This window comes from Salvelinus alpinus, chromosome 23 (assembly GCF_045679555.1).
Source record: "Salvelinus alpinus chromosome 23, SLU_Salpinus.1, whole genome shotgun sequence".
Classification (NCBI taxonomy): Eukaryota; Metazoa; Chordata; class Actinopteri; order Salmoniformes; family Salmonidae; genus Salvelinus; species Salvelinus alpinus.
This window is the reverse complement of record NC_092108.1, coordinates 34,335,830-34,362,595: the sequence shown is the minus strand read 5'-3', so window position 1 is coordinate 34,362,595 and position 26,766 is coordinate 34,335,830. Positions and strand designations below refer to the sequence as shown.

The following is a 26,766-nucleotide window of genomic DNA, read 5'->3' as shown; positions in this document are numbered from 1 at the left end:
TTGAAATAATAATTGTGTCCTTCAAACTTCGCTTTGTCAAAGAATCCTCCATTTGCAGCAATTACAGCCATGCAAACCTTTGGCATTCTAGTTGCCAATTATTTGAGGTAATCTGAAGAGATTTCACCCCATGCTTCCTGAAGCACCTCCCACAAGTTGGATTGGCTTGATGGGCACTTCTTACGTACCATAGGGACAAGCTGCTCCCACAACAGCTCAGTAGGGTTGAGATACGGTGACTCTGCTGGCCACTCCATTATAGGACAGAATACCAGCTGACTGCTTCTTCCCGAAATAGTTCTTGCATAGTTTGGAGCTGTGCTTTGGGTCATTGTCCTGTTGTAGGAAGATTTGTTCTTCTTTGTGATCTGAACACCTCAAAAACTTAGATTTGTCTGTCCATAACACTTTTTTCCAATCTTCGCCTGTCCAGTGTCTCTGTTCTTCTGCCGATCTTAATCTTTTCTTTTTATTGGCCAGTCTCAGATATGGCTTTACTTTGCAACCCTGCCAGCATCCCGGAGTCGCCTCTTCACTGTTGACGTTGAGACTGGTGGTTCTGCGGGTACTATTTAATGAAGCTGCCAGTTGAGGACTTGTGAGGAGTCGGTTTCTCAAACTAGACACTAATGTACTTGTCCTCTTGCTCAGTTGTGCACCGGGGCCTCCCACTCCTCTCTATTTTGCTTAGAGCCACTTTGCACTGTTCTGTGAAGGGAGTAGTACACAGCGTTGTATGAGATCTTCAGTTTCTTGGCAATTTCTCGCATTGAATAGCCTTCATTTCTCAGAACAAGAATAGACTGACGAGTTTCAGAAGAAATTTCTTTGTTTCTGGCCATTTTGAGCCTGTAATCGAACCTACAAATGCTGATGCTCCAGATACTCAACTAGTCTAAAGGCCAGTTTTATTGCTTCTTTAATTAGGACAACAGTTTTCAGCTGTGCTAACAATTGCAAAGTGGTTTTCTAATGATCAATTAGCGTTTTAAAATGATAAACTTGGATTAGCTAACACAACGTGCTATTGGAACACAGGAGTGATGGTTGCTGATAATGGGCCGCTGTAGATATTCCATTAAAAATCAGCCATTTCCAGCTACAATAGTCATTTACAACATTAACAATGTCTACACTGTATTTCTGACCAATTTGATGTTAAATTAATGGACAAAAAAAGTAGCTTTTCTTTCAAAATCAAGGAAATGTATTTTAAAACGGTAGTGTACATGGTCCTTCAAGCCGGATAGGAAGTTGAGCATCATGTTGTGCTGAGCGATTAGTGCTTTTTGAGGTTGGTTCGGTTAGAATATTAAAACATTTCGGTATCTATATATTTATATTTTATTTTTTTATTAAATGCACTATGCATTATGTGGGCTGAATGCTGTAACACAGAATAAAACAATTAATACAAAAGTTTAAAACCTATTAAATGGTAGTGACTACCCATTACTGCTTATTAACCATCATTTATTCACATTACTTTATTTTAATAAAACATTTGTTTTGCTTTATTTTAGTAGTTCTTCAAAGTAAACATGGCATACTTTTATGACTACTGAATACCAACTATCAATCACTTAGATTGTGTATTTTCTGGTAGCAATACCTTGTGAAGCAACTGCTTTTATTCCTCAATCATGCAGTTGGTCTTCCCTCAGTCTCTGTGTCTGCTCCACACCGTTCTTATTACAACTCAGTGCTCCACACAGACTGGACAAGTAGGCGGGCACGCACTGTAGTTAATTACCACGTTTTCTGAGCTAAACTTTGTTGAATATTTTTCTGTTGGAAACTACAACTCCCTACTACATCGCACACATCAGGCTTGATCTGATTAATCTCTACAGAAACTACACATTCAGCTCACAGAAGAAGAAAAAACTAAATGGAATTCAAACAATGGAACCAACATCGGTCAATTAGTTGTTAAAAAGCTAAAAATTAATTGCACACAAGCCCAAGGGAAGGCAAATTGTCTCCAGTTGTTTCCCCTCTTATAAGATCAGGACACATATCTGCTGAGATCCATGCAAGGGACTCTGTTCACATTCTAAAAATAACAATAACATAAAATCATACACAGCCAGAAATGGCTGGATCCACAACATTTATTAACAAGTATTCCAAAATATAAGATGTCTACAGGTGAAAAAACATCAACATTACTAAGCCACCATAGCCTGCGACAGCTGACAGATTATCGTAATCAGCCATTCAAAGCTCACATGAAGGCAGGATTTTTTAAATGTTACAGTCTGTGGGACTCTTTGAAGTACTCACTTGATTCCTGGGACCTTGGACCTTGATGAAGCATTCTAAGGGAAAAAAAAAAATTACAACTCAGAATACAATACAACTCAGTTAGGGCTGTATAACAGTGGAGATACAGTTGAATTTGGAAGTTTACATACACTTAGGTTGGAGTCATTAAAACAAATTTTTCAACCACTCCACAAAAGTGTTGTTAACAAACTACAGTTTTGGCAAGTCGGTTAGGACATCTACTTTGTGCATGACACAAGTCATTTTTCCAACAATTGTTTACAGACAGATAATTTCACTGTATCACAATTCCAGTGGGTCAGAAGTTTACATACACTAAGTTGACTGTGCCTTTAAACAGCTTGGAAAATTCCAGAAAATGATGTCTTGGCTTTAGAAGCTTCTGGTAGGCTAAATTACATCATTTGAGTCAATTGGAGGTGTACCTGTGGATGTATTTCAAGGCCTACCTTCAAACTCAGTGCCTCTTTGCTTGACATCATGGGAAAATCAAAAGAAATCAGCAAAGACCTCAGATTTTTTTTTGTAGACCTCCACAAGTCTGGTTCATCCTTGGGAGCAATTTCCAAACGCCTGAAGGTACCACGTTCATCTGTACAAACAATAGTATGCAAGTATAAACACCATGGGACCACGCAGCCGTCATACCACTCAGGAAGGAGACGCGTTCTGTCTCCTAGAGATGAACGTACTTTGGTGCGAAAAGTGCAAATCAATCCCAGAACAACAGCAAAGGACCTTGTGAAGATGCTGGAGGAAACGGGTACAAAAGTATCTATATCCACAGTAAAACGAGTCCTATATCGACATAACCTGAAAGGCCGCTCAGCAAGGAAGAAGCCACTGCTCCAAAACCGCCATAAAAAACCCAGACTACGGTTTGCAACTGCACATGAGGACAAAGATCGTACTTTTTGGAGAAACGTCCTCTGGTCTGACGAAACAAAAATATAACTGTTTGGCCATAATGACCATCGTTATGTTTGGAGGAAAAAGGGTGAGGCTTGCAAGCCGAAGAACACCATCCCAACCGTGAAGCACGGGGGTGGCAGCATCATGTTGTGGGGGTGCTTTGCTGCAGGAGGGACTGGTGCACTTCACAAAATAGATGGCTTCATGAGGAAGGAAAATTACGTGAATATTTTGAAGCAACATCTCAAGATATCAGTCATGAGGTTAATGCTTGGTCGTAAATGGGTCTTCCAAATGTACAATGACCCCCAAGTATACTTCCAAAGTTGTGGCAAAATGGCTTAAGGACAACAAAGTCAAGGTATTGGAGTGGCCATCACAAAGCCCTAACCTCAATCCCATAGAAAATGTGTGGGCAGAACTGAAAATTGTGTGTGAGCAAGGAGGCCTACAAACCTGACTCAGTTACACCAGCTCTGTCAGGAGGAATGGGCAAAAATATTCACCCAACTTATTGTGGGAAGCTTTTGGAAGACTACCTGAAACATTTGACCCAAGTTAAACAATTTAAAGGCAATGCTACCAAATACTAATTGAGTGCATGTAAACTTCTGACCCACTGGGAATGTGATGAAAGAAACAAAAGCTGAAATAATTCATTCTCTCTCCTATTATTCTGAAATGTCACATTCTTAAAATAAAGTGGTGATCCTAACTGACCTAAGACAGGGAATTCTTACTTGGATTAAATGTCAGGAATTGTGAAAAACTGAGTTTAAATGCAATTGGCTAAGGTGTATGTAAACTTCTGACTAAAACTATGTCACCAGATCTAGGTGCATTTCACCTTTTTCCCATCCCAGTTCTGTTTTTGTTCGTCTTTGTCCATATCTGATTCTGTGTCTTCTGGCCTTGGTACATGAAGCAGAAGCACTGGGGAGATTGAGGAGAAGAAAGAGGGAGAGGGAGTTGGATTTATCTAATTGTCACTTATCTAGAATAACAAAGCTACAAATATACAGTACCAGTCAAAAGTTTGGAAAACACACCTACTCATTCAAGGTAATCTTTTTGTTGTTGACTATTTTCTACATTGTAGAATAATAGTGAAGACATCAACACATACGGAATCATGTAGTAGTCAGAAAAGTGTTAAATAAATCAAAATATATTTTATATTCTTCAAAGTAGCCACCCTTTGCATTGATGATGACAGCTTTGCACACTCTTGGCATTCTCTCAACCAGCTTCATGAGGTAGTCACCTGGAATGCATTTCAATTAACAGATGTGCCTTGTTAAAAGCTAGTTTGTGGACTATATTTCCTTCTTAATGCCTTTGAGCCAATCAGTTGTGTTGTGACAAGGTAGGAGTGGAAAACAGAAGATAGCCCTATTTGGTAAAAGACCAAGTCCATATTATGGCAAAAACAGCTCAAATAAGCAAAGAAAAACGACAGTCCATCATTACTTTAAGACATGAAGGTCAATCAATACGGAACATTTCAAGAACTTTGAAAGTTTCTTCAAGTGCAGTCGCAAAAACCATCAAGCGCTATGATGAAACTGGCTCTCATGAGGACCGCCACAGGAAAGGAAGACCGAGGGTTTTCTATTTATTTTCACCTTTATTTAACCAGGTAGGCCAGTTGAGAACAAGTTCTCATTTACAACTGCGACCAGGCCAAGATAACGTAAAGCAGTGCGACACAAACAGAGTTACCCATGGAATAAACAAAAGTACAGTCAAAACACAATAGAAAAGTCTATATACAGTGTGTGCAAATGAAGTAAGATTAGGGAGGTAAGGCAATAAATAGGCCATAGTGGCGAAATAATTACAATTTAGCAATTAAACACCGGAGTGATAGACGAGCAGAAGATGAATGTGCAAGTAGAGATACTGGGGTGCAAAGGAGCAAAAATAATAATAATATGGGGATGAGATAGTTGGGTGGGCTATTTACAGATGGGCTATGTACAGGTGCAATGATCTGTAAGCTGCTCTGACAGCTGATGCTTAAAGATAGTGAGGGAGATATGTCTCCAGCTTCCGTGAGTTTTGTAATTCGTTCCAGTCATTGGCAGCAGAGAACTTGAAGGAATGACAGCCAAAGTAGGAGTTGGCTTGGGGGTGACAGGTGAAATATACCTGCTGAGTGCGTTTTATGGGTGGGTGCTGCTATGGTGACCAGTGAGCTGAGATAAGATTGGGCTTTATCTAGCAAAGACAAATAGATTACCTGGAGCCAGTGAGTTTGGCGACAAATATGAAGCGAGGGCCATCCAACGAGAGCATAATGGTCGCAGTGGTGGGTAGTATATGGGGCTTTGGTGACAAAACAGATGGCAATGTGATAGACTGCATCCAATTTGCTGAGTAGAGTGTTGGAGGCTATTTTGTAAATTACATTGCCGAAGTCAAGGATCGGTAGGATAGTCAGTTTTACGAGGGTATGTTTGGCAGCATGAGTGAAGGATGCTTTGTTGCGAAATAGGAAACCGATTCTAGATTTAATTTTGGATTGGAGATGCTTAATGTGAGTCTGGAAGGAGAGTTTACAATCTAACCAGACACCTAGGTATTTGTAGTTATCCACATATTCTAACTCAGAACCGTCCAGTGTAGTGATGCTAGACGGGCGGTCAGGTGCGGGCAGCGATCGGTTGAAGAGCATGCATTTAGTTTTACTTGCATTTAAGAGCAATTGGAGGCCACGGAAGGAGAGTTGTATGGCATTGAAGCTCGTCTGGAGGTTTGTTAACACAGTGTCCAAAGAAGGGCCAGAAGTATACAGAATGGTGTCAATTTCACCTTTTATTGTATAATCTAAAATGCGAACCTCATCATCCAAACATCACACGGAACACATCCACAGCCAAACTCATTCCATAAACTAGTCTAAATAACAGGTTGCGCTGACCCCCCCCCCCAAAAAAAACATAAGTTAGCAACCTAACAGCTAGATTTGTTTACAATGTACCACATCTCTGGTGACCACAAGGAGAGATGTAATATTGTTTAGAAAAGAGATGTGTGTCAGTTAAGCTAACAGCAGCTAAATTCTTTATGATGGCAGCCATGTTTGTTTATGTTTGAAAAGCAAAAACTCCTAATTCCTGAATGCCAATCACTATAAAATGCAAATAAACAAAGTTTAAAAAAAAGAATAGTAACTTACTTTGGCCACTTTTCAGCATATTACAAATCTTTGATGTACGTGTTACAGTGTATACAAGAACCGGAGCATATGACTTGTAACACGGAACCCAAACCGGCTGCACGCGTGCGCCATCGTGCATAAATGTATTTTGTCCCCCCACACCAAACGCGATCACGACACGCAGGTTAAAATATCAAAACAAAATCTGAACCAATTACATTAATTTGGGGATAGGTCGAAAAGCATTAAACATGTATGGCAATCTAGCTAGCTAGTTTGCACTTGCTAGCTAATTTGTCCTGGGATATAAACATTGAGTTGTTATTTTACCTGAAATGAACAAGGTCCTCTACTCCGGCAATTAATCCACACATAAAACGCTAAACTAAATTGTTTCTAGTCATATCTCCTCCTTCTAGGCTTTTTCTTCTCTGGACTTTATATTGCGATTGGCAAGTTTCATAAATTAGGTGCATTACTGCCACAGACCTCGTTCGTCTTTCAGTCACCTACGTGGGTATAACCAATGAGGAGATGGCACGTGGGTACCTGCTTCTATAAACCAATGAGGAGATGACAGGCAGAACCTGCATCACAAATAGAACTGACTTCTATTTTAGCCCTTGGCTAAAGGAGAAATTTATATGCTAAATAAAAATAAAACCCCTGGAGCTGGCAACCCTGAAGTAGCATAGTTACAATCTGATGCCGCGTTCAAAACAACACTGGGAACTCCAAAAAAAGAGAAGCTCCAACTGGGAAAAGTCATTTTGAACGGTCATCCAACTCGGATTTCCAACTCGGGAACCTCTCCAGAGCTCCGACCTTCCAACCTGAAGATCACTGATGTCGTGATTTTACCTCGTATTTTTCAGAGCTCCCAGTTGTCTTGAAAGCACCATAAGTCAGTCGAGTGAACGATCCCTTGTTATAACATATTTGGTCTGACAGACGCTTACGTGACAACTAGAATGCATTGTATGACATCAACAAACATGACGCCACCCACAGCTGGCAAATAGCTTAGCATTAGCTCATCATAATCAGTACAACCCTCAAAAAAGTACGTTACACACATATGTGTCCATTACAATCTATGCAAGAATCAGAATGCATGATTTGACATCAATACTTGAAAACATGTGAATAAAACAGTAAATACATTATGATCCATACATACGGTATGCTCCCGAGGGGCTCCCGAGTGGCGCAGCGGTCTAATGCACATCAGTGCTAGAGGCATCACTACAGACCCTGGTTCGATTCCAGGCTGTATCACAACCGTCCGTGATTGGGAGTCTCATAGGGCGGCGCACAATTGACTCAGCGTCGTCTGGGTTAGGCGGGGGTCACTGATGTCATGATTTTACATCGTATTTTTCAGAGCTCCCAGTTGTCTTGAAAGCACCATAAGTCAGTCGAGTGAACTATCCCTTGTTATAACATCTTTGGTCTGACAGACGCTTACGTGACAACTAGAATGCATTGTATGACGTCAACAAACATGACACCACCCACAGCTGGCAAATAGCTTAGCATTAGCTCATCATAATCAGTACAACCCTCATTGTAAATAAGAATTTGTTCTTAACTGACTTGCCTAGTTAAATAAAGGTGAAATATATATATATATATATATATATATACAGTGGGGAGAACAAGTATTTGATACACTGCCGATTTTGCAGGTTTTCCTACTTACAAAGCATGTAGAGGTCTGTAATTTTTATCATAGGTACACTTCAACTGTGAGAGACGGAATCTAAAACAAAAATCCAGAAAATCACATTGTATGATTTTTAAGTAATTCATTTGCATTTTATTGCATGACATAAGTATTTGATCACCTACCAACCAGTAAGAATTCCGGCTCTCACAGACCTGTTAGTTTTTCTTTAAGAAGCCCTCCTGTTCTCCACTCATTACCTGTATTAACTGCACCTGTTTGAACTCGTTACCTGTATAAAAGACACCTGTCCACACACTCAATCAAACAGACTCCAACCTCTCCACAATGGCCAAGACCAGAGAGCTGTGTAAGGACATCAATGATAAAATTGTAGACCTGCACAAGGCTGGGATGGGCTACAGGACAATAGGCAAGCAGCTTGGTGAGAAGGCAACAACTGTTGGCGCAATTATTAGAAAATAGAAGAAAATAGAAGAAGTTCAAGATGACGGTCAATCACCCTCGGTCTGGGGCTCCATGCAAGATCTCACCTCGTGGGGCATCAATGATCATGAGGAAGGTGAGGGATCAGCCCAGAACTACACGGCAGGACCTGGTCAATGACCTGAAGAGAGCTGGGACCACAGTCTCAAAGAAAACCATTAGTAACACACTACGCCGTCATGGATTAAAATCCTGCAGCGCACACAAGGTCCCCCTGCTCAAGCAGGCGCATGTCCAGGCCCGTCTGAAGTTTGCCAATGACCATCTGGATGATCCAGAGGAGGAATGGGAGAAGGTCATGTGGTCTGATGATTCAAAAATAGAGCTTTTTGGTCTAAACTCCACTCGCCGTGTTTGGAGGAAGAAGAAGGATGAGTACAACCCCAAGAACACCATCCCAACCGTGAAGCATGGAGGTGGAAACATCATTCTTTGGGGATGCTTTTCTGCAAAGGGGACAGGATGACTGCACCGTATTGAGGGGAGGATGGATGGGGCCATGTATTGCGAGATCTTAGCCAACAACCTCCTTCCCTCAGTAAGAGCATTGATGATGGGTCGTGGCTGGGTCTTCCAGCATGACAACGACCCGAAACACACAGCCAGGGCAACTAAGGAGTGGCTCCGTAAGAAGTATCTCAAGGTCCTGGAGTGGCCTAGCCAGTCTCCAGACCTGAACCCAATAGAAAATCTTTGGAGGGAGCTGAAAGTCCGTATTGCCCAGCGACAGCCCCGAAACCTGAAGGATCTGGAGAAGGTCTGTATGGAGGAGTGGGCCAAAATCCCTGCTGCAGTGTGTGCAAACCTGGTCAAGAACTACAGGAAACGTATGATCTCTGTAATTGCAAACAAAGGATTCTGTACCAAATATTAAGTTCTGCTTTTCTGATGTATCAAATACTTATGTCATGCAATAAAATGCGAATTAATTACTTAAAAATCATACAATGTGATTTTCGGGATTTTTGTTTTAGATTCCGTCTCTCACAGTTGAAGTGTACCTATGATAAAAATTACAGACCTCTACATGCTTTGTAAGTAGGAAAACCTGCAAAATCGGCAGTGTATCAAATACTTGTTCTCCCCACTGTATATATATATATATAATATACAGAAAAAAAGGCACTTACTTTGATAAGAACGCACACATGTCGAAAGTCCAATTTGTAAGGAAAACAACAATAAATTCAATGCAGGCACCAGTCAGAAAATGTGCCGGGGGAAAAAGTTAGTGCAAGGGCTGTTCTGACTAAAGATGTGCAATGTCTTCATACTTAATCTGGTGTAACTATGGGGAAGTGCTTGGGCTGTCATTGAAGAGAAAAATTTGTCTGGCTCAGTAAATCCTCAAAGATAAATTATCCGCAACAGTGAAATGGGCTACTTCTTACGTGAATTCATGAGGAGACGGAACACACCTGAATTAAAACTGTTGTTAGAAACTACAAATTGTTCGAAAATAATTTGAAATTGACTAATTGAAATGTGGACTATAGATAATTAGCAGACAGATTGCCTTGGTTTGAGGGCAGCTCGGGTTAACTTCTTATGGCTGGGGGCAGTATTGAGTAGCTTAGATGAATAAGGTGCCCAGAGTAAACTGCCTGCTACTCAGGTCCAGTTGGTAAAATATATGCATATTATTAGTAGATTTGGATAGAAAAAAACACTGAAGTTTCTAAAACTGTTTGAATGATGTATGTGAGTATAACAGAACTCATATGGCAGGCAAAAAACAGAGAAAAAATCCAACCAGGAAGTGGGAAATCTGAGGTTTGTAGGTTTGCCTATCCAATATACAGTGTCTTTGGGGTCATATTGCACTTCCTAAGGCTTCCACTAGATGTCAACAGTCTTTAGAACCTTGTTTGATGCTTCTACTGTGAAGAATGAGGGAAGGAGTGCTCTTTGAGTCAGGTGTCTGGCATGAGCTGACCATGCGCTCTCCCGTGAGAGTGACCTGCGTTCCATCGCATTACAAAGGAATTCTCCGGTTGAAACATTATTGAAGATTTATGTTAAAAACATCCTAAAGATTGATTCTATACATTGTTTGACATGTTTCTACGAACTGTAATGGAATTTTTTGACTTTGTCTGGACCTGGTGCCTGCGCATTTGGATTACTGTACTAAACGTGCGAACAAAAAGGAGGTATTTGGACATAAGTTATGGACGTTATCGAACAAAACATTTTTTTTTGGTGGCACTGATTCCTGGGAGTGCATTCTGATGAAGATCACCAAAGGTAAGTGAATATTTATAATACTATTTCTGGCTTCTGTTGACTCCACAACATGGCAGATATCTGTATGGCTTGTTTGGGCTCTGAGCGCTGTACTCAGATTATAGCAAGGTGTGCTTTTTCCGTAAAGTTTTTTTGAAATCTGACACAGCGGTTGCATTAAGGAGCATTTTATCTAAAGTTCCATGTATAATACTTGTATCTTTTATCAATGTTTATTATGAGTATTTCTGTAAATTGATGTGGCTCTCTGCAACATTACTGAACATAACGCGCCAATGTAAACTGAGATTTTTGGATATAAATATGAACTTTATCAAACAAAACATACATGTATTGTGTAACATGAAGTCCTATGAATGTCATCTGATGAGGATCATCAAAGGTTAGTGATTCATTTGATCTCTATTTCTGCTTTTTGTGACTCCTCTCTTTGGCTGGAAAAATGGCTGTGTTTTTCTGTGACTAGGTACTGACCTAACATAATCAGATGGTGTGCTTTCGTCGTAAAGCTTTTTTTGAAATCGGACACTGTGGTGGGATTAACAACAAGTTTATCTTTAAAATGGTGTAAAATACTTGTATGTTTGAGGAATTTTAATTATGAGATTTCTGGCGCCCTGCACTTTCACTGGCTGTTGTCAAGTCGATCCCGTTAACGGGATCTCAACCATAAGAATTAACTAGAATAGTGAGTAAAAATATTACATACCAACAATTCCCTCTGGGCAAGTCTGAAGACTATATCTAAGAATAACCAAACAACATTTGGTGAACACAGATGATTCTGAAGCAGTAGCCTAGTGGTTAGAGCGTTGGGCCAGTAACCGAAAGGTTGCTAGATCAAATCCCAGAGCTGACAAGGTAAAAATCTGTCGTTCTGCCCCCGAACAAGGCAGTTAACCCACTGTTCCTAGGCTGTCATTGTAAATAATAATTTGTTCTTAGCTGACTTGCCTAGTTAAAAGGTTAAATACATATTTTTATTTTAAGACACCATTAGCATGTAACCTTGAGAACCACTCAGATATTCCTATTCATCCCATGAGTAATATCTATAGCCTTCGAAGACATAGTCTAAAACCTTTTATCAGGTACACTTGACACTATTCAACAGTACAATAAAGAGTAGCCAGCAAAGCCATTACAATATATTTCATTGTCAATACATTGAATACCACCTCCCTCATAACAACTTGGCTAATAATTCAGCGCAGGACTCAAAAATCATTACTAAGCCTACCAACTGGAAACAGAGCATTGTACCCTACAATGGCTAGTCATTCCTCTTATGGGGTCATTGTAGGGCCAAGGCATTTCGCTAACCGGTTCTGTCCAAAAATAATTAATGTGTAATGATGAACTAATATAAAGTTTATACAACTTGAAATACCAAGTTCAAATCCAACACACCTCGTTTAGGCTGCATGTCCTGTGAGCCTCCCGCGAAAATGTCCTGTGGGTTCAAGGTGCTCTGATGCAACGCAGAGTCCGAGTTAGTCCTATAGCACAGGGAAAGAGACATACACCACTTAGGTGGTGACCAACTGTATCAGTTGTGGAAAGTCAAGGGAGCGTTTCACAACGAAATCCCAACAGTTTCACGTCACATAGTTGGGTTATCTTACCTCCTCCAACTGGTGTCAGGTGGGGGTGACAGATACACTGAACCGTATGGACAGCTATCAATGTGATACCCCTGGTTAAGGGCAACACAAATCTGTAGCATTTCACAACTGATGTCAATGTAAAACACCATTATGCCATAAAGTACAGCATATGCTTTTGAAGTACAATGGTTAAAGATGTTACATAGTGGTGCTTGCTTTAATGAAAAGGCAAATTGTTACTGTAAAATGACTATGTAATTACCATGTCATTCATAATCAAATATCCGTTGCATAGCAGACCGTAAAATAAAAAGTTATCAACTATACAGTTGCATAAACCGACAGTAAAAGATATTTGGCGTCCATGTTTGTCGAGGGGCCTTCCATGTGGGGACGTGATGCGGTTTCTGTCCCGGTAAACTCTGTCAACCAATCCATGATGCCGTGTTGTCCTGCTAGTGTCACCTGAACCTTGAAAGGGAGTCTGCAGACACCGCACAAAGAAAACCAGTTACAAGCTCCATAGATAAAAGACAGAAAAATATGTCAAAAGAGTAAACACATTTCCATTTCGGGTAAGACACATACAGAACCTTCAAAAAGTATTCACACCCCTTGACCTGATTGTCTTTTTTTGTGTGATTTTTTTGTCACTGGCCTACACACAATACCACATAACGTCAAAGTGGAATTGTTATTCTAAGTTTCTACAAATTAATAAAAAATGAAAAGTTGAAATGTCTTTCCAGTATTCAAACACTTTATGGCAAGCCTAAATAAGTTAAGGAGTAAAAATGTACTTAACAAGTCACATAATAAGTTGCATGGACTCTTTATGCAAAAATAGTGGTTAACATGATTTTTGAATGACTACCTCATCTCTGTAACCCACACATACAATTATCTGTAAGGTCAGTCAGTCAAGCAGTGAATTTCAAATACAGATTCAACCACAAAGACCAGGAATGTTTTCCAATGCCTCGCAAAGAAGGGTACCTATTGGTAGATGAGTAAAAAAAAAACATTGAATATCCCTTTGAGCATGGTGAAGTTATTAATTACAATTTGGATGGTGTATCAATACACCCAGTCACTACGAAGATACAGGCGTCCTTCCCTACTCAGTTTCCAGAGAGGAAGGAAACCATGAGGGATTTCACCATGAGGCCAATGGTGACTTTAAAACAGTTACAGAGTTTAATGGATGTGATAGGAGAAAACTGAGGATGGATCGACAACTATGTAGTTACTCCACAATAGTAACCTAATTGACAAATTGAAAAGAAGGAAGTATGTACAGAATATGTTTGCAAAGAGGCACTAAAGTAATACTGAAAAAAAGTATTGCAAAGCAATTATCTTTTTGTCCTGAATACAAAGTGTTATTTTTGGGACAAATCCAATATAACACATAACCGAGTACCACTCTCCATATTTTCAAGCATAGTGGTGGCTGCATCATGTTATGGGTATGTTTGTAATCGTTAAGGACTGGGGAGTTTTTCAGGATAAAAAATAAACGGAATGGAGCTAAGCACAGGCTAAATCCTTCAGGAAATTCTGGTTCAGTCTGCTTTCCACCAGACAATGGGAGATTCATTCACCTTTCAGCAGAACAATAACCTACAACACAAGGCCAACTCTACACTGGAGTTGCTTACCAAGAAGACAGTGAATGTTCTTGAGTGGCCGAGTTACAAATACTCACAGCTGTAATCACTGTCAAAGGTGCTTCTACAAAGTATTGACTTAAGGGTGTGAATACTTATGTAAATTACATATTTCTTTAATTAATTTTAAATACATTTGCAAACATTTATTTGGGGTATTGTGTAGGTGAGAGAAGAAAAATGTAATCCATTTTGAATTCAGGCTATAACACAACAAATTGTGGAATACGTCACGGGATATGAATACTTTGAGTCCTACAAACACACATTACCTGAAAAGGCATGTCAATGGTGCCATTTCCAATCTGATTGACATTTGGCAATGATCCGCCATAGTACTGCCCACGGTTTTGTCCCAGCTGTAAATACTGGGTCTTCTGTAACTGTAACTGTATAAGGAGTGACAAAACAAAAGCAAACATGGCATCAGATAATGTTCGGTATGAAATATTCAACAATAATTCAAAAACGAGTGTGACAGAGAGCACAACAATTCTGACTGATGAAAAAAACAACACTATCCTTGTTTAACATTGATTCTATAGATTACAAATCACTCCATCCATCTCAGTCAGAACCAAGGGGATAAGACTTGTCTGGCCTAAGCAATCACCCATTGTTGTGTGAAAATGACATTTACTCACCTTTAACCTCAATTTACCTAATAAACTTCACAGAGAAAATAAAATTTTCAGCAATTACAGATCACCCATGATTAAATTATGTTTTCATTATTTACAATCTTGCCACACCGACTCATCTTGACATTGAATGGCGCCACATATAGGCCTAACTGGGATAACTATCACCTATATGAATGTCTTTCCATCCTTACAAAAACTCAAGGTCACACCCTTATAGGTTCAACAGTTCACCTGCTATGAGTATGCAAATAGTTGACCTCAAATCAAATCACATTTTATTGGTCTCATACACATAGTTAGCAGATAATGCGAGTGTAGCGAAATGCTTGTGCTTCTACTTCCGACCGTGCAGTAATATCTAACAAGTAATCGAACAATTATCTATGATTGGCTGTGATTTCAGGTGGTGACAGCCAACTACATAAACTCAGCAAATAAAGAAACGTCCTCTCACTGTCAACTGCGTTTATTTTCAGCAAACTTAACATGTGTAAATATTTGTATGAACATAAGTTTCAACAACTGAGACATAAACTGAACAAGTTCCACAGACATGTGACTAACAGAAATTGAATAATGTGTCCCTGAACAAAGGGGGGGTCAAAATCAAAAGTAACAGTGTGGCCACCAGCTAAATTAAGTACTGCAGTGCATCTCCTCCTCATGGACTGCACCAGATTTGCCAGTTCTTGCTGTGAGATGTTACCCAACTCTTCCACCAAGGCACCTGCAAGTTCCCGGACATTTCTGGGGGGAATGGCCCTAGCCCTCACCCTCCGATCCAACAGGTCCCGGACATGCTCAATGGGATTGAGATCCGGGCTCTTCGCTGGCCATGGCAGAACACTAACATGCCTGTCTTGCAGGAAGTCACGCACAGAACGAGCAGGATGGCTGGTGGCATTGTCATGCTGGCGGGTCATGTCAGGATGAGCCTGCAGGAAGAGTACCACATGAGGGAGGAGGGTGTCTTCCCTGTAACGCACAGCGTTGAGATTGCCTGCAATGACAACAAGCTCAGTCCGATGATGCTATGACACACCGCCCCAGACCATGACGGACCCTCCACCTCCAAGTCGATCCCGCTCCAGAGTACAGGCCTCGGTGTAACGCTCATTCCTTCGACGATAAACGCAAATCTGACCATCACCCCTGGTGAGACAAAACCGTGACTCGTCAGTGAAGAGCACTTTTTGCCAGTCCTGTCTGGTCCAGTGACGGTGGGTTTGTGCCCATAGGCGACGTTGTTGCCAGTGATGTCTTGTGAGGACCTTCCTTACAACAGGCCTACAGGCCCTCAGTCCAGCCTCTCTCAGCCTATTGCGGACAGTCTGAGCACTGATGGAGGGATTGGGGTGCTCTCATCTTATCTACCAACATAGACAGGGCTCTAACTCCTCTAGCCCCACAATGAAATAGGGTGCAGGCCAGGCAGCAGGCTGTTAGCCAACCTGCCAGCTTAGTGGAGTCTGCCAATAGCACAGTCAGTATAGTCAGCTCAGCCATACCCATTGAGACTGTGTCTGTGCCTCGACCTAGGTTGGGCAAAACTAAACATGGCGGTGTTCGCCTTAGCAATCTTATTAGGATAAAGACCTCCTCCATTCCTGCCATCATTGAAAGAGATCGTGATACCTCACATCTCAAAATAGGGTTACTTAATGTTAGATCCCTCACTTCAAAGGCAGTCATAGTCAATGAACTAATCACTGATCATAATCTTGATGTGATTGGCCTGACTGAAACATGGCTTAAGCCTGATGAATTTACTGTGTTAAATGAGGCCTCACCTCCTGGTTACACTAGTGACCATATCCCCCGTGCATCCCGCAAAGGCGGAGGTGTTGCTAACATTTACGATAGCAAATTTCAATTTACAAAAAAAAAAATGCCGTTTTCGTCTTTTGAGCTTCTAGTCATGAAATCTATGCAGCCTACTCAATCACTTTTTATAGCTACTGTTTACAGGCCTCCTGGGCCATATACAGCGTTCCTCTCTGAGTTTCCTGAATTCCTATCAGACCTTGTAGTCATAGCAGATCATATTCTAATTTTTGGTGATTTTAATATTCACATGGAGAAGTCCACAGACCCACTCCAAAAGTCTTTCGGAGCCATTATCGACTCAGTGGGTTTTGTCCAACATGTCTCTGGACCTACTCACTGCCACAGTCATACTCTGGACCTAGTTTTGTCCCATGGAATAAATGTTGTAGATCTTAATGTTTTTCCACATAATCCTGGACTATCGGACCACCATTTTATTACGTTTGCAATCGCAACAAATAATCTGCTCAGACCCCAACCAAGGAGCATCAAAAGTCGTGCTATAAATTCTCAGACAACACAAAAATTCCTTGATGCCCTTCCAGACTCCTTCTGCCTACCCAAGGACGTCAGAGGACAAAAATCAGTTAACCACCTAACTGAGGAACTCAATTTAACCTTGCGCAATACCCTAGATGCAGTTGCACCCCTAAAAACGAAAAACATTTGTCATAAGAAACTAGCTCCCTGGTATACAGAAAATACCCGAGCTTTGAAGCAAGCTTCCAGGAAATTGGAACGGAAATGGCGCCACACCAAACTGGAAGTCTTCCGACTAGCTTGGAAAGACAGTACCGTGCAGTACCGAAGAGCCCTCACTGCTGCTCGCTCATCCTACTTTTCCAACTTAATCGAGGAAAATAAGAACAATCCAAAATTTCTTTTTGATACTGTTGCGAAACTAACTAAAAAGCAGCATTCCCCAAGAGAGGATGGCTTTCACTTCAGCAGTAATAAATTCATGAACTTCTTTGAGGAAAAGATCATGACCATTAGAAAGCAAATTACGGACTCCTCTTTGAATCTGCGTATTCCTCCAGGGCTTAGCTGTCCTGGATCTGCACAGCTCTGCGAGGGCCTGGGATCGGGAGAGACACTTAAGTGTTTTAGTACTATATCTCTTGACACAATGATGAAAATAATCATGGCCTCTAAACCTTCAAGCTGCATACTGGATCCTATTCCTACTAAACTGCTGAAGGAGCTGCTTCCTGTGCTTGGCCCTCCTATGTTGAACATAATAAACAGCTCTCTATCCACCAGATGTGTACCAAACTCACTAAAAGTGGCAGTGATAAAGCCTCTCTTGAAAAAGCCAAACCTTGACCCGGAAAATATAAAAAACTATCGGCCTATATCGAATCTTCCATTCCTCTCAAAGATTTTAGAAAAAGCTGTTGCGCAGCAACTCACTGCCTTTCTGAAGACAAATAATGTATACGAAATGCTTCAGTCTGGTTTTAGACCCCATCATAGCACTGAGACTGCACTTGTGAAGGTGGTAAATGACCTTTTAATGGCGTCAGACCGAGGCTCTGCATCTGTCCTCGTGCTACTAGACCTTAGTGCTGCCTTTGACACCATCGATCACCACATTCTTTTGGAGAGACTGGAAACCCAAATTGGTCTACACGGACAAGTTCTGGCCTGGTTTAGATCTTACCTGTCGGAAAGATATCAGTTTGTCTCTGTGAATGGTCTGTCCTCTGACAAATCAACTGTACATTTCGGTGTTCCTCAAGGTTCCGTTTTAGGACCACTATTGTTTTCACTATATATTTTACCTCTTGGGGATGTTATTCGAAAACATAATGTTAACTTTCACTGCTATGCGGATGACACACAGCTGTACATTTCAATGAAACATGGTGAAGCCCCAAAATTGCCCTCGCTAGAAGCCTGTGTTTCAGACATAAGGAAGTGGATGGCTGAAAACTTTCTACTTTTAAACTCGGACAAAACAGAGATGCTTGTTCTAGGTCCCAAGAAACAAAGAGATCTTCTGTTAAATCTGACAATTCATCTTGATGGTTGTAAAGTCGTCTCAAATAAAACTGTGAAGGACCTCGGCGTTACTCTTGACCCTGATCTCTCTTTTGACGAACATATCAAGACTGTTTCAAGGACAGCTTTTTTCCATCTACGTAACATTGCAAAAATCAGAAATTTTCTGTCCAAAAATGATGCAGAAAAATTAATCCATGCATTTGTTACTTCTAGGTTAGACTACTGCAATGCTCTACTTTCCGGCTACCCGGATAAAGCACTAAATAAACTTCAGTTAGTGCTAAATACGGCTGCTAGAATCCTGACTAGAACCAAGAAATTTGATCATATTACTCCAGTGCTAGCTTCCCTACACTGGCTTCCTGTTAAGGCAAGGGCTGATTTCAAGGTTTTACTGTTAACCTATAAAGCGTTACATGGGCTTGCTCCTACCTATCTTTCCGAGTTGGTCCTGCCGTACATACCAATACGTACGCTACGGTCACAAGACGCAGGCCTCCTAATTGTCCCTAGAATTTCTAAGCAAACAGCGGGAGGCAGGGCTTTCTCCTATAGATCTCCATTTTTATGGAACAGTCTGCCTACCCATGTGAGAGACGCAGACTCGGTCTCAACCTTTAAGTCTTTACTGAAGACTTATCTCTTCAGTAGGTCATATGATTGAGTGTAGCCTGGCCCAGGAGTGTGAAGGTGAACGGAAAGGCTCTGGAGCAACGAACCGCCCTTGCTGTCTCTGCCAGGCCGGTTCCCCTCTCTCCACTGGGATTCTCTGCCTCTAACCCTGTTACAGGGGCTGAGTCACTGGCTTGCTGGTGCTCTTTCATGCCGTCCCTAGGAGGGGTGCGTCACTTGAGTGGGTTGAGTTACTGACGTGATCTTCCTGTCTGGGTTGGCGCCCCCCCTTGGTTTGTGCTGTGGTGGAGACCTTTGTGGGCTATACTCGGCCTTGTCTCAGGATTGTAAGTTGGTGGTTGAGGATTTCCCTCTAGTGGTGCGGGGGCTGTGCTTTGGCAAAGTGGGTGGGGTTATATCCTTCCTATTTGGCCCTGTCCGGGGGTTTCTTCGGATGGGGCCACAGTGTCTCCTGACCGCTCCTGTCTCAGCCTCCAGTATTTATGCTGCAGTAGTTTGTGTCGGGGGGCTAGGGTCAGTTGGTTACCTGGAGTACTTCTCCTGTCTTATCCAGTGTCCTGTGTGAATTTAAGTATGCTCTCTCTAATTCTCTCGTTCTCTCTTTCTCTCTGAGAACCTGAGCCCTAGGACCATACGTCAGGACTACCGGGCATGATGACACCTTGCTGTCCCCAGTCCGCCTGGCCTTGCTGCTATTCCAGTTTCAACTGTTCTGCCTGTGGTTACGGAACCCCTACCTGTCCCAGACCTGCTGTTTTCAACTCTTAATGATCGGCTATGAAAAGCCAACTGAGATTTATTCCTGATTATTATTTGACCATGCTTGTCATTTATGAACATTTTGAAAATCTTGGCTCTCTCTAATTTTCTCCTTCTCTCTTTCTTTCTCTCGGAGGACCTGAGCCCTAGGACCATACGTCGGGACTACCGGCCGTGGTGACTCCTTGCTGTCCCCAGTCCGCCTGGCCTTGCTGCTATTCCAGTTTCAACTGTTCTGCCTGCGGTTATGGAACCCCTACCTGTCCCAGACCTGCTGTTTTCAACTCTTAATGATCGGCTATGAAAAGCCAACTGAGATTTATTCCTGATTATTATTTGACCATGCTTGTCATTTATGGAAATTTTGAAAATCTTGGCTCTCTCTAATTTTCTCCTTCTCTCTTTCTTTCTCTCGGAGGACCTGGGCCCTAGGACCATGCGTCGGGACTGCCGCCCGTGGTGACTCCTTGCTGTCCCCAGTCCGCCTGGCCTTGCTGCTATTCCAGTTTCAGCTGTTCTGCCTGCGGTTATGGAACCGCCACCTGTCCCAGACCTGTTGTTTTTCAACTCTTGATGATCGGCTATGAAAAGCCAACTGAAAATTATTCATGATTATTATTTGACCATGCTTGTCACTTATGAACATTTTTGAACATCTTGGCATAGTTCTGTTATAATCTCCACCCGGCACAGCCAGAAGAGGACTGGCCACCCCTCATAGCCTGGTTCCTCTCTAGGTTTCTTCCTAGGTTTTGGCCTTTCTAGGGAGTTTTTCCTAGCCACCGTGCTTCTACACCTGCATTACTAGCTGTTTGGGGTTTTAGGCTGGGTGTCTGTACAGCACTTCGAGATATTAGCTGATGTATGAAGGGCTATATAAAATAAAATTGATTGATTGATTGATTGATTGATTGTGCATTCCTGGTGTAACTCGGGCAGTTGTTGTTGCCATCCTGTACCTGTCCCGCAGGTGTGATGTTCGGATGTACCGATCCTGTGCAGGTGTTGTTATACGTGGTCTGGCACTGCGAGGACGATCAGCTGTCCGTCCTGGCTCCCTGTAGCACTGTCTTAGGCATCTCACAGTACGGGCATTGCAATTTATTGCCCTGGCCACATCTGCAGTCCTCATGCCTCCTTGCAGCATACCAAAGGCACGTTCACGCAGATGAGCAGGGACCCTGGGCATCTTTCTTTTGGTGTTTTTCAGAGTCAGTAGAAAGGCCTCTTTAGTGTCCTAAGTTTTCATAACTGTGACCTTAATTGCCTACCGTCTGTAAACTGAGTGTCTTAACGACCGTTCCACAGGTGCATGTTCATTAATTGTTTATGGTTCATTGAACAAGCATGTGAAACAGTGTTTGAACAAGCATGGGAAACAGTGTTTAAACCCTTTACAATGAAGATCTGTGAAGTTATTTGGATTTTTACGAATGATCTTTGAAAGACAGGGTCCTGAAAAAGGGACATTTCTTTTTTTGCTGAGTTTACGTTTCAGAAAGTTCTCTTATGTACTAGAGATACAGAGTAATATCACGAGAAAATCATTTTGCTATTTTGTTTAGAAAAGCAGGTAATCAAAGTAGTTTAATCCTATACACAGACAGTACCCAAACTGTTCATGTCTGTCACGCACACGCACTATTGATTAAAGAAGGGAAATCATTTAATAATAATCTCAAAAGCCTATTTCTCCAGAGTATTTTGAAAATACAGTAATCTCGCAATAGTGAGTCAAGTTTGAATACATCTTGTTATTTTGTTGACAGAAGATTACATGCATTTTGGGATAAGTGTTTCACAAATCCAACCACATATGAATCAAGTCAATAGGGTAAATGTGCCTACTTGAGTGAACTTGTAGGCTCGCTGCCTACTGCACTGTCAAAAGTTATTATCAAATACTGAGCATTAGACTTGCCCTTCCTATTATTGTATGCATACTGTATGTTACAAAGTAAGGATTATGTTTATAGCCTCATACTATACTAGGGCTGGGAATTGCCTGGGACCTCATGATACGATATTATCACGATACTTAGGTGTCAATACGATATGCATTACGATTCTCACGATTGTATATTTATTGCGATTCGATACTGTGATTTTATTGCGATTTGATGTTCCAAACCTATATTGATCGCCATATGTCTGCTGCAGAGTGTCAAGAGAGACAGTGTTTATCAGTCATGGAAATAAAAGTGTTGTAAAAAAGTGCAGGTATACAGGCAACTAGCACAAAAATAATATTGAGTTATTGCCAAAATGATACGATACAATATATTGTCCAAAATAATATCCCGATATGTAGCTGTATCGACTTCGTCCCCCATCACTATACTATAGGGCCAAAAGCAATATTTTAAAGAGATTCTCCAGTACTTTTGTATACTTTTTAGCTAGTAGCCCTCTCGCTCACTCTGTGTGCATCTTGCTAGCTGTCACTCAAATGGTGAGGGGCTAAAACTCATTGGCTAGAACTGGAATTGCTAGGGGGCTGTCCCATGTGAGGGAAAATGTAGGGAAAAAGGTGCACCATTTCCAGAAAAACAATCACTTTCAAACTAGGGATTTCATGGCTGACTGCAGTAACAGTAATTCTGCTCATAAATGCATGTCTGAACTACACATTGACACATCCACCCCAAAGTTCCAGAGCATGTCTTCAAATAGTGAAACCTACTCTTCCCAAATGTGTTTGTTGAAATTGCACCCAATTTTGACTTCCAAAGGTTCCAGCCTAAAACAATAAATCACCCACTTCAGGAAAAATAACACATGTCACCTCAACACTGAATGAATCCATTGAAATCAATAGAAAATGTGTTATTTCCTGTGAATTAAAAACAAACACTACACTGATGATTGTCCAACGTATTCAATGGATAGTACCATCCAAATAAGGATGCAGTAATTTAACCAGTCAGAGAGCGATGCCAATGTTGCTACAGTATCTCAGAACCCGCCCATTTGAAACTCTTTCAAATGCGCTGGTTCTGCTGGCAACGTTTCTCAAATGCACCAATGTTATTTCGTATACATTTTGTAGAAAAATGTACTGCCAAAAGCACTGAAATGACATTGATGAAGAGCGCAATATGTTGCTGGCATTAGAGGCCTGCGGCATGCGGTTTGTCGTCAACATAATCTGTGCGGGTTGGTCCTCATCTTTGATATGCCACTGTCAATCATATTACTGTACTTGTCTGCCCAGTTTCACAGCACGACTGCTATTCCCACCTGATTATTAGCTTATGTGTCTTTGGTGATCTTTAAACTGAAAATACTGCTTTCCAAAATACTTCAATACATAGAAATTGCTGTTCATCTGAAGCTTCTTCCTCGCCTAGAGTGCGATCAGAAAAACCAACGAACGTTCTATTTTGATGTGGCTGTCAAACACGCATGCACGCCCCACATTAGTTGGCTATTGCTTGCACTGGAGCTATATTGTGCAACTTTTGAAGACGGAGGGACTTGAGCCGGGATACCTCTCCATTTGAGAATAACTACACGAATACGATAATAAGACTGCTGGTTGCCATTCATGCCAAGAATATTAGCTGGCACGTAGGGGCTGTTTGTTATTGTTTACCTCCCTGGCCAAGCTACGTGCCCGCCGCGAATATTACTGAATTTGACATCTCACCAGCAATAACAGCAAATGGGTATAAACAGACAAGCTTACCCTCGCTGCTCGGGTAATACTCAAATCTTTCATCACTTCCTCGAATGCTGCGGTCTCCTCTGCCTGCTTCTGATTATGTAAAGCGATTTTCTCGCTAAATTTCCGCGGATTGTTTGATGTCGCCATGTTTCGCTCTTCTGCTCTGCTTTCCCTCAATGACGTTGCATGCACACGTCCTTGCGCGTGGGCGTAGGTTACGCGCACATCTGGAACGCCTGCAATCCCCACCTTTTTTCACCAGGGATGGGTAAAATACAAAAAAGTGATATTAAGTTATACATTTTACCCTCATTGTTGCTTGTCTGAACATGTTATCAACGGTACACTTGTCAGACGTATGCGGATAATAACACAAATAAGATGATGCTCCAAAGAACGTGTTTGTCAGGTTCTTCTTGTTTGCCTGCCTTTTGTAGCCACTTAGCCTACATGGCATAACAATACTCTATCCTGTTCCCCTTATTTTCCTCTGATGAAGGCTATAGCCTATAAAAGTTGTTGTGTGTGTCTGTTCCTTTACAATTCTTGTAGGCCTAGTGTCTTTAATAACTAGCCCCTGGCCAGATGTCCCCACTCAAAGGAGAGTGCTTACTGGCAATATAATTCTCACTTGGAATTAAACGCATAAACCACTGTAAATCACACAATTCACTACTAATATGCTGACCTCACATCTCAAAATAGGGATACTTAATGTTAGATCCCTGACTTCAAAGGCAGTTATAGTCAATGAACTAATCACTGATCACAATCTTGATGTGATTGGCCTGACTGAAACATGGCTTAAGCCTGATTAATTTACTGTGTTAAATGAGGCTTCACCTCCTGGTTACACTAGTGACCATATCCCCCGTGCATCCCGCAAAGGCGGAGGTGTTGCTAAAATCTACGATAGCAAATTTCAATTTACAAAAAAAAAAAGAAGTTTTCGTCTTTTGAGCTTCTAGTCATGAAATCTATGCAGCCTACTCAATCACTTTTTATAGCTACCGGTTACAGGCCTGCTGGGCCATATACAGCGTTCCTCACTGAGTTCCCTGAATTCGTATCGGACCTTGTAGTCATAGCAGATAATATTCAAATTTTTGGTGATTTTAATGTTCACATGGAAAAGTCCACAGACCCACTCCAAAAGGCTTTCGGAGCCATCATCGACTCAGTGGGTTTTGTCCAACATGTCTCTGGACCTACTCACTGTCACAGTCATTATGCTGCAGTAGTTTATGTGTCGGGGGGCTAGGGTCAGTTTGTTATATCTGGAGTACTTCTCCTCTCTTATCCGGTGTCCTGTGTGAATTTAAGTATGCTCTCTCTAATTCTCTCTTTCTTTCTCTCTCTCGGAGGACCTGAGCCCTAGGACCATGCCTCAGGACTACCTGGCATGATGACTCCTTGCTGTCCCCAGTCCACCTGGCCGTGCTGCTGCTCCAGTTTCAACTGTTCTGCCTGCGGCTATGGAACCCTGACCTGTTCACCGGACGTGCTACCTGTCCCAGACCTGCTGTTTTCAACTCTCTAGAGACAGCAGGAGCGGTAGAGATACTCTTAATGATCGGCTATGAAAAGCCAACTGACATTTACTCCTGAGGTGCTGACTTGCTGCACCCTCGACAACTACTGTGATTATTATTATTTGACCATGCTGGTCATTTATGAACATTTGAACATCTTGGCCATGTTCTGTTATAATCTCCACCAGGCACAGCCAGAAGAGGACTGGCCACCCCTCATAGCCTGGTTCCTCTCTACATTTCTTCCTAGGTTTTGGCCTTTCTAGGGAGTTTTTCCTAGCCACCGTGCTTCTACACCTGCATTGCTTGCTGTTTGGGGTTTTAGGCTGGGTTTCTGTACAGCACTTTGAGATATCAGCTGATTTAAGAAGGGCTATATAAATACATTTGATTTGATTTGATTTGAAAGTACCAACACTTTCAAAAAGGTATTTTTTTTGACAGACACTAAGGCCAAAGATGAGGTTTTGAGCGACAGGCACAGTCCAAGCACAATGAAACAATATGCTGTTTCACCCACCATTCAGAGTAGTGGAAATAAATTGGCTGTAAAGTAACCAAGGAAACCATTGAAATTGTATTCCAGGGCACTGGGTGTGTGGGATTATGCTGTTATTGCAAACTAAACCCTGGAAAAAACCTTGGAGTTGAGCCTCATTGAAAAGGCTAGCTAAAATGGAGAGAATGTCATGTCTTAGTAGATTCCTGTATTCTGCTCCTCAGATACGTTTATCTGGTTACATAAACACAGAAACGGCAAGCATTTCCAAAGCATGAGACAGCATGCTTCCCTGTACATTCAGTGCCTTCGGAAAGTATTCACACCCTTGACTTGTCCCACATTGTTACGTTACAGCCTTATTCTAAAATGTACTAAATAAAAAGAAATTCTCAATCTACACACAATACCCCATAATAATGAAGCAAAAACATATCGATATGTAAAGCTTATTAAAGAGCAGTGAAACTACCAAGAGTATTGTGCAGGTTTCTTTTTTTCCTCTTCTATTTATCAGAACTCAGAATAAGACCCAGATGCAGACAGCTAGAGTCACAGATGTTTATTGACCCAAACGGGGCAGGACAAAGTCAGGTCAAAGGCAGGCAGAGGTCCGTAATCCAGGGCAGAGTCAATAAGGTACAGAACAGCAGGCAGGCTCGGGATCAGGACAGGCAGAGGATCGTAAATGGGTCAGAGTCAGGCAGGTACAGAACAGCAGGCAGACTCTGGGTCAGGGCATGCAGCATGGTCAGAACCAGGGAAACCTAACTTGAGACCACAGGGCGCAGCGCAAACACACTGGTAAGACCTGCCGAGACACACTGGCAACAGACAAACAGAGAACGCAGGTATAAATACTGGGGATAATGAGGAAGATGGGCAACACCTGGAGGGGGGTGGAGACAAGCACAAAGACAGGTGAAACAGATCAGGGTGTGATGCTATTATTAGAAATCTTGTCTTCCAGATTGATATTTCTGTCATGTCGGTTTTGTGTTTGACAGACACCTGCTAAGATACTGTATTTGCATTTCACACAGCCTTACCAGAAATGTGTTTCTGAAAACTGCTGTGACAGTCTTTATGGTGTATACTTCCCTTGCAAGGCTTCTCCAGTACCATTTGACCATGTCA

At 41.7% G+C, this 26,766-nt stretch overlaps 1 protein-coding gene across 2 annotated transcripts in view; it reads right to left on the bottom strand.

The window, feature by feature from the left end:
* Positions 1–23,813, bottom strand: part of crtc1a (CREB regulated transcription coactivator 1a) — a 43,985-nt gene extending 20,172 nt beyond the window's left edge. For both annotated transcript variants that reach the window (XM_071362053.1, XM_071362052.1), the window contains exons 1-7: positions 23,620–23,813; positions 14,334–14,450; positions 12,747–12,875; positions 12,410–12,471; positions 12,195–12,283; positions 4,049–4,134; positions 2,287–2,321 (exon numbers count right to left, since the gene is read on the bottom strand). In XM_071362053.1, the coding sequence (XP_071218154.1) occupies positions 2,287–2,321; positions 4,049–4,134; positions 12,195–12,283; positions 12,410–12,471; positions 12,747–12,875; positions 14,334–14,450; positions 23,620–23,745 (644 nt within the window). In that variant the 5' untranslated portion in view covers positions 23,746–23,813. The remainder of the gene's footprint in view (positions 1–2,286; positions 2,322–4,048; positions 4,135–12,194; positions 12,284–12,409; positions 12,472–12,746; positions 12,876–14,333; positions 14,451–23,619) is intronic.
* Positions 23,814–26,766: the final 2,953 nt, after the last annotated feature.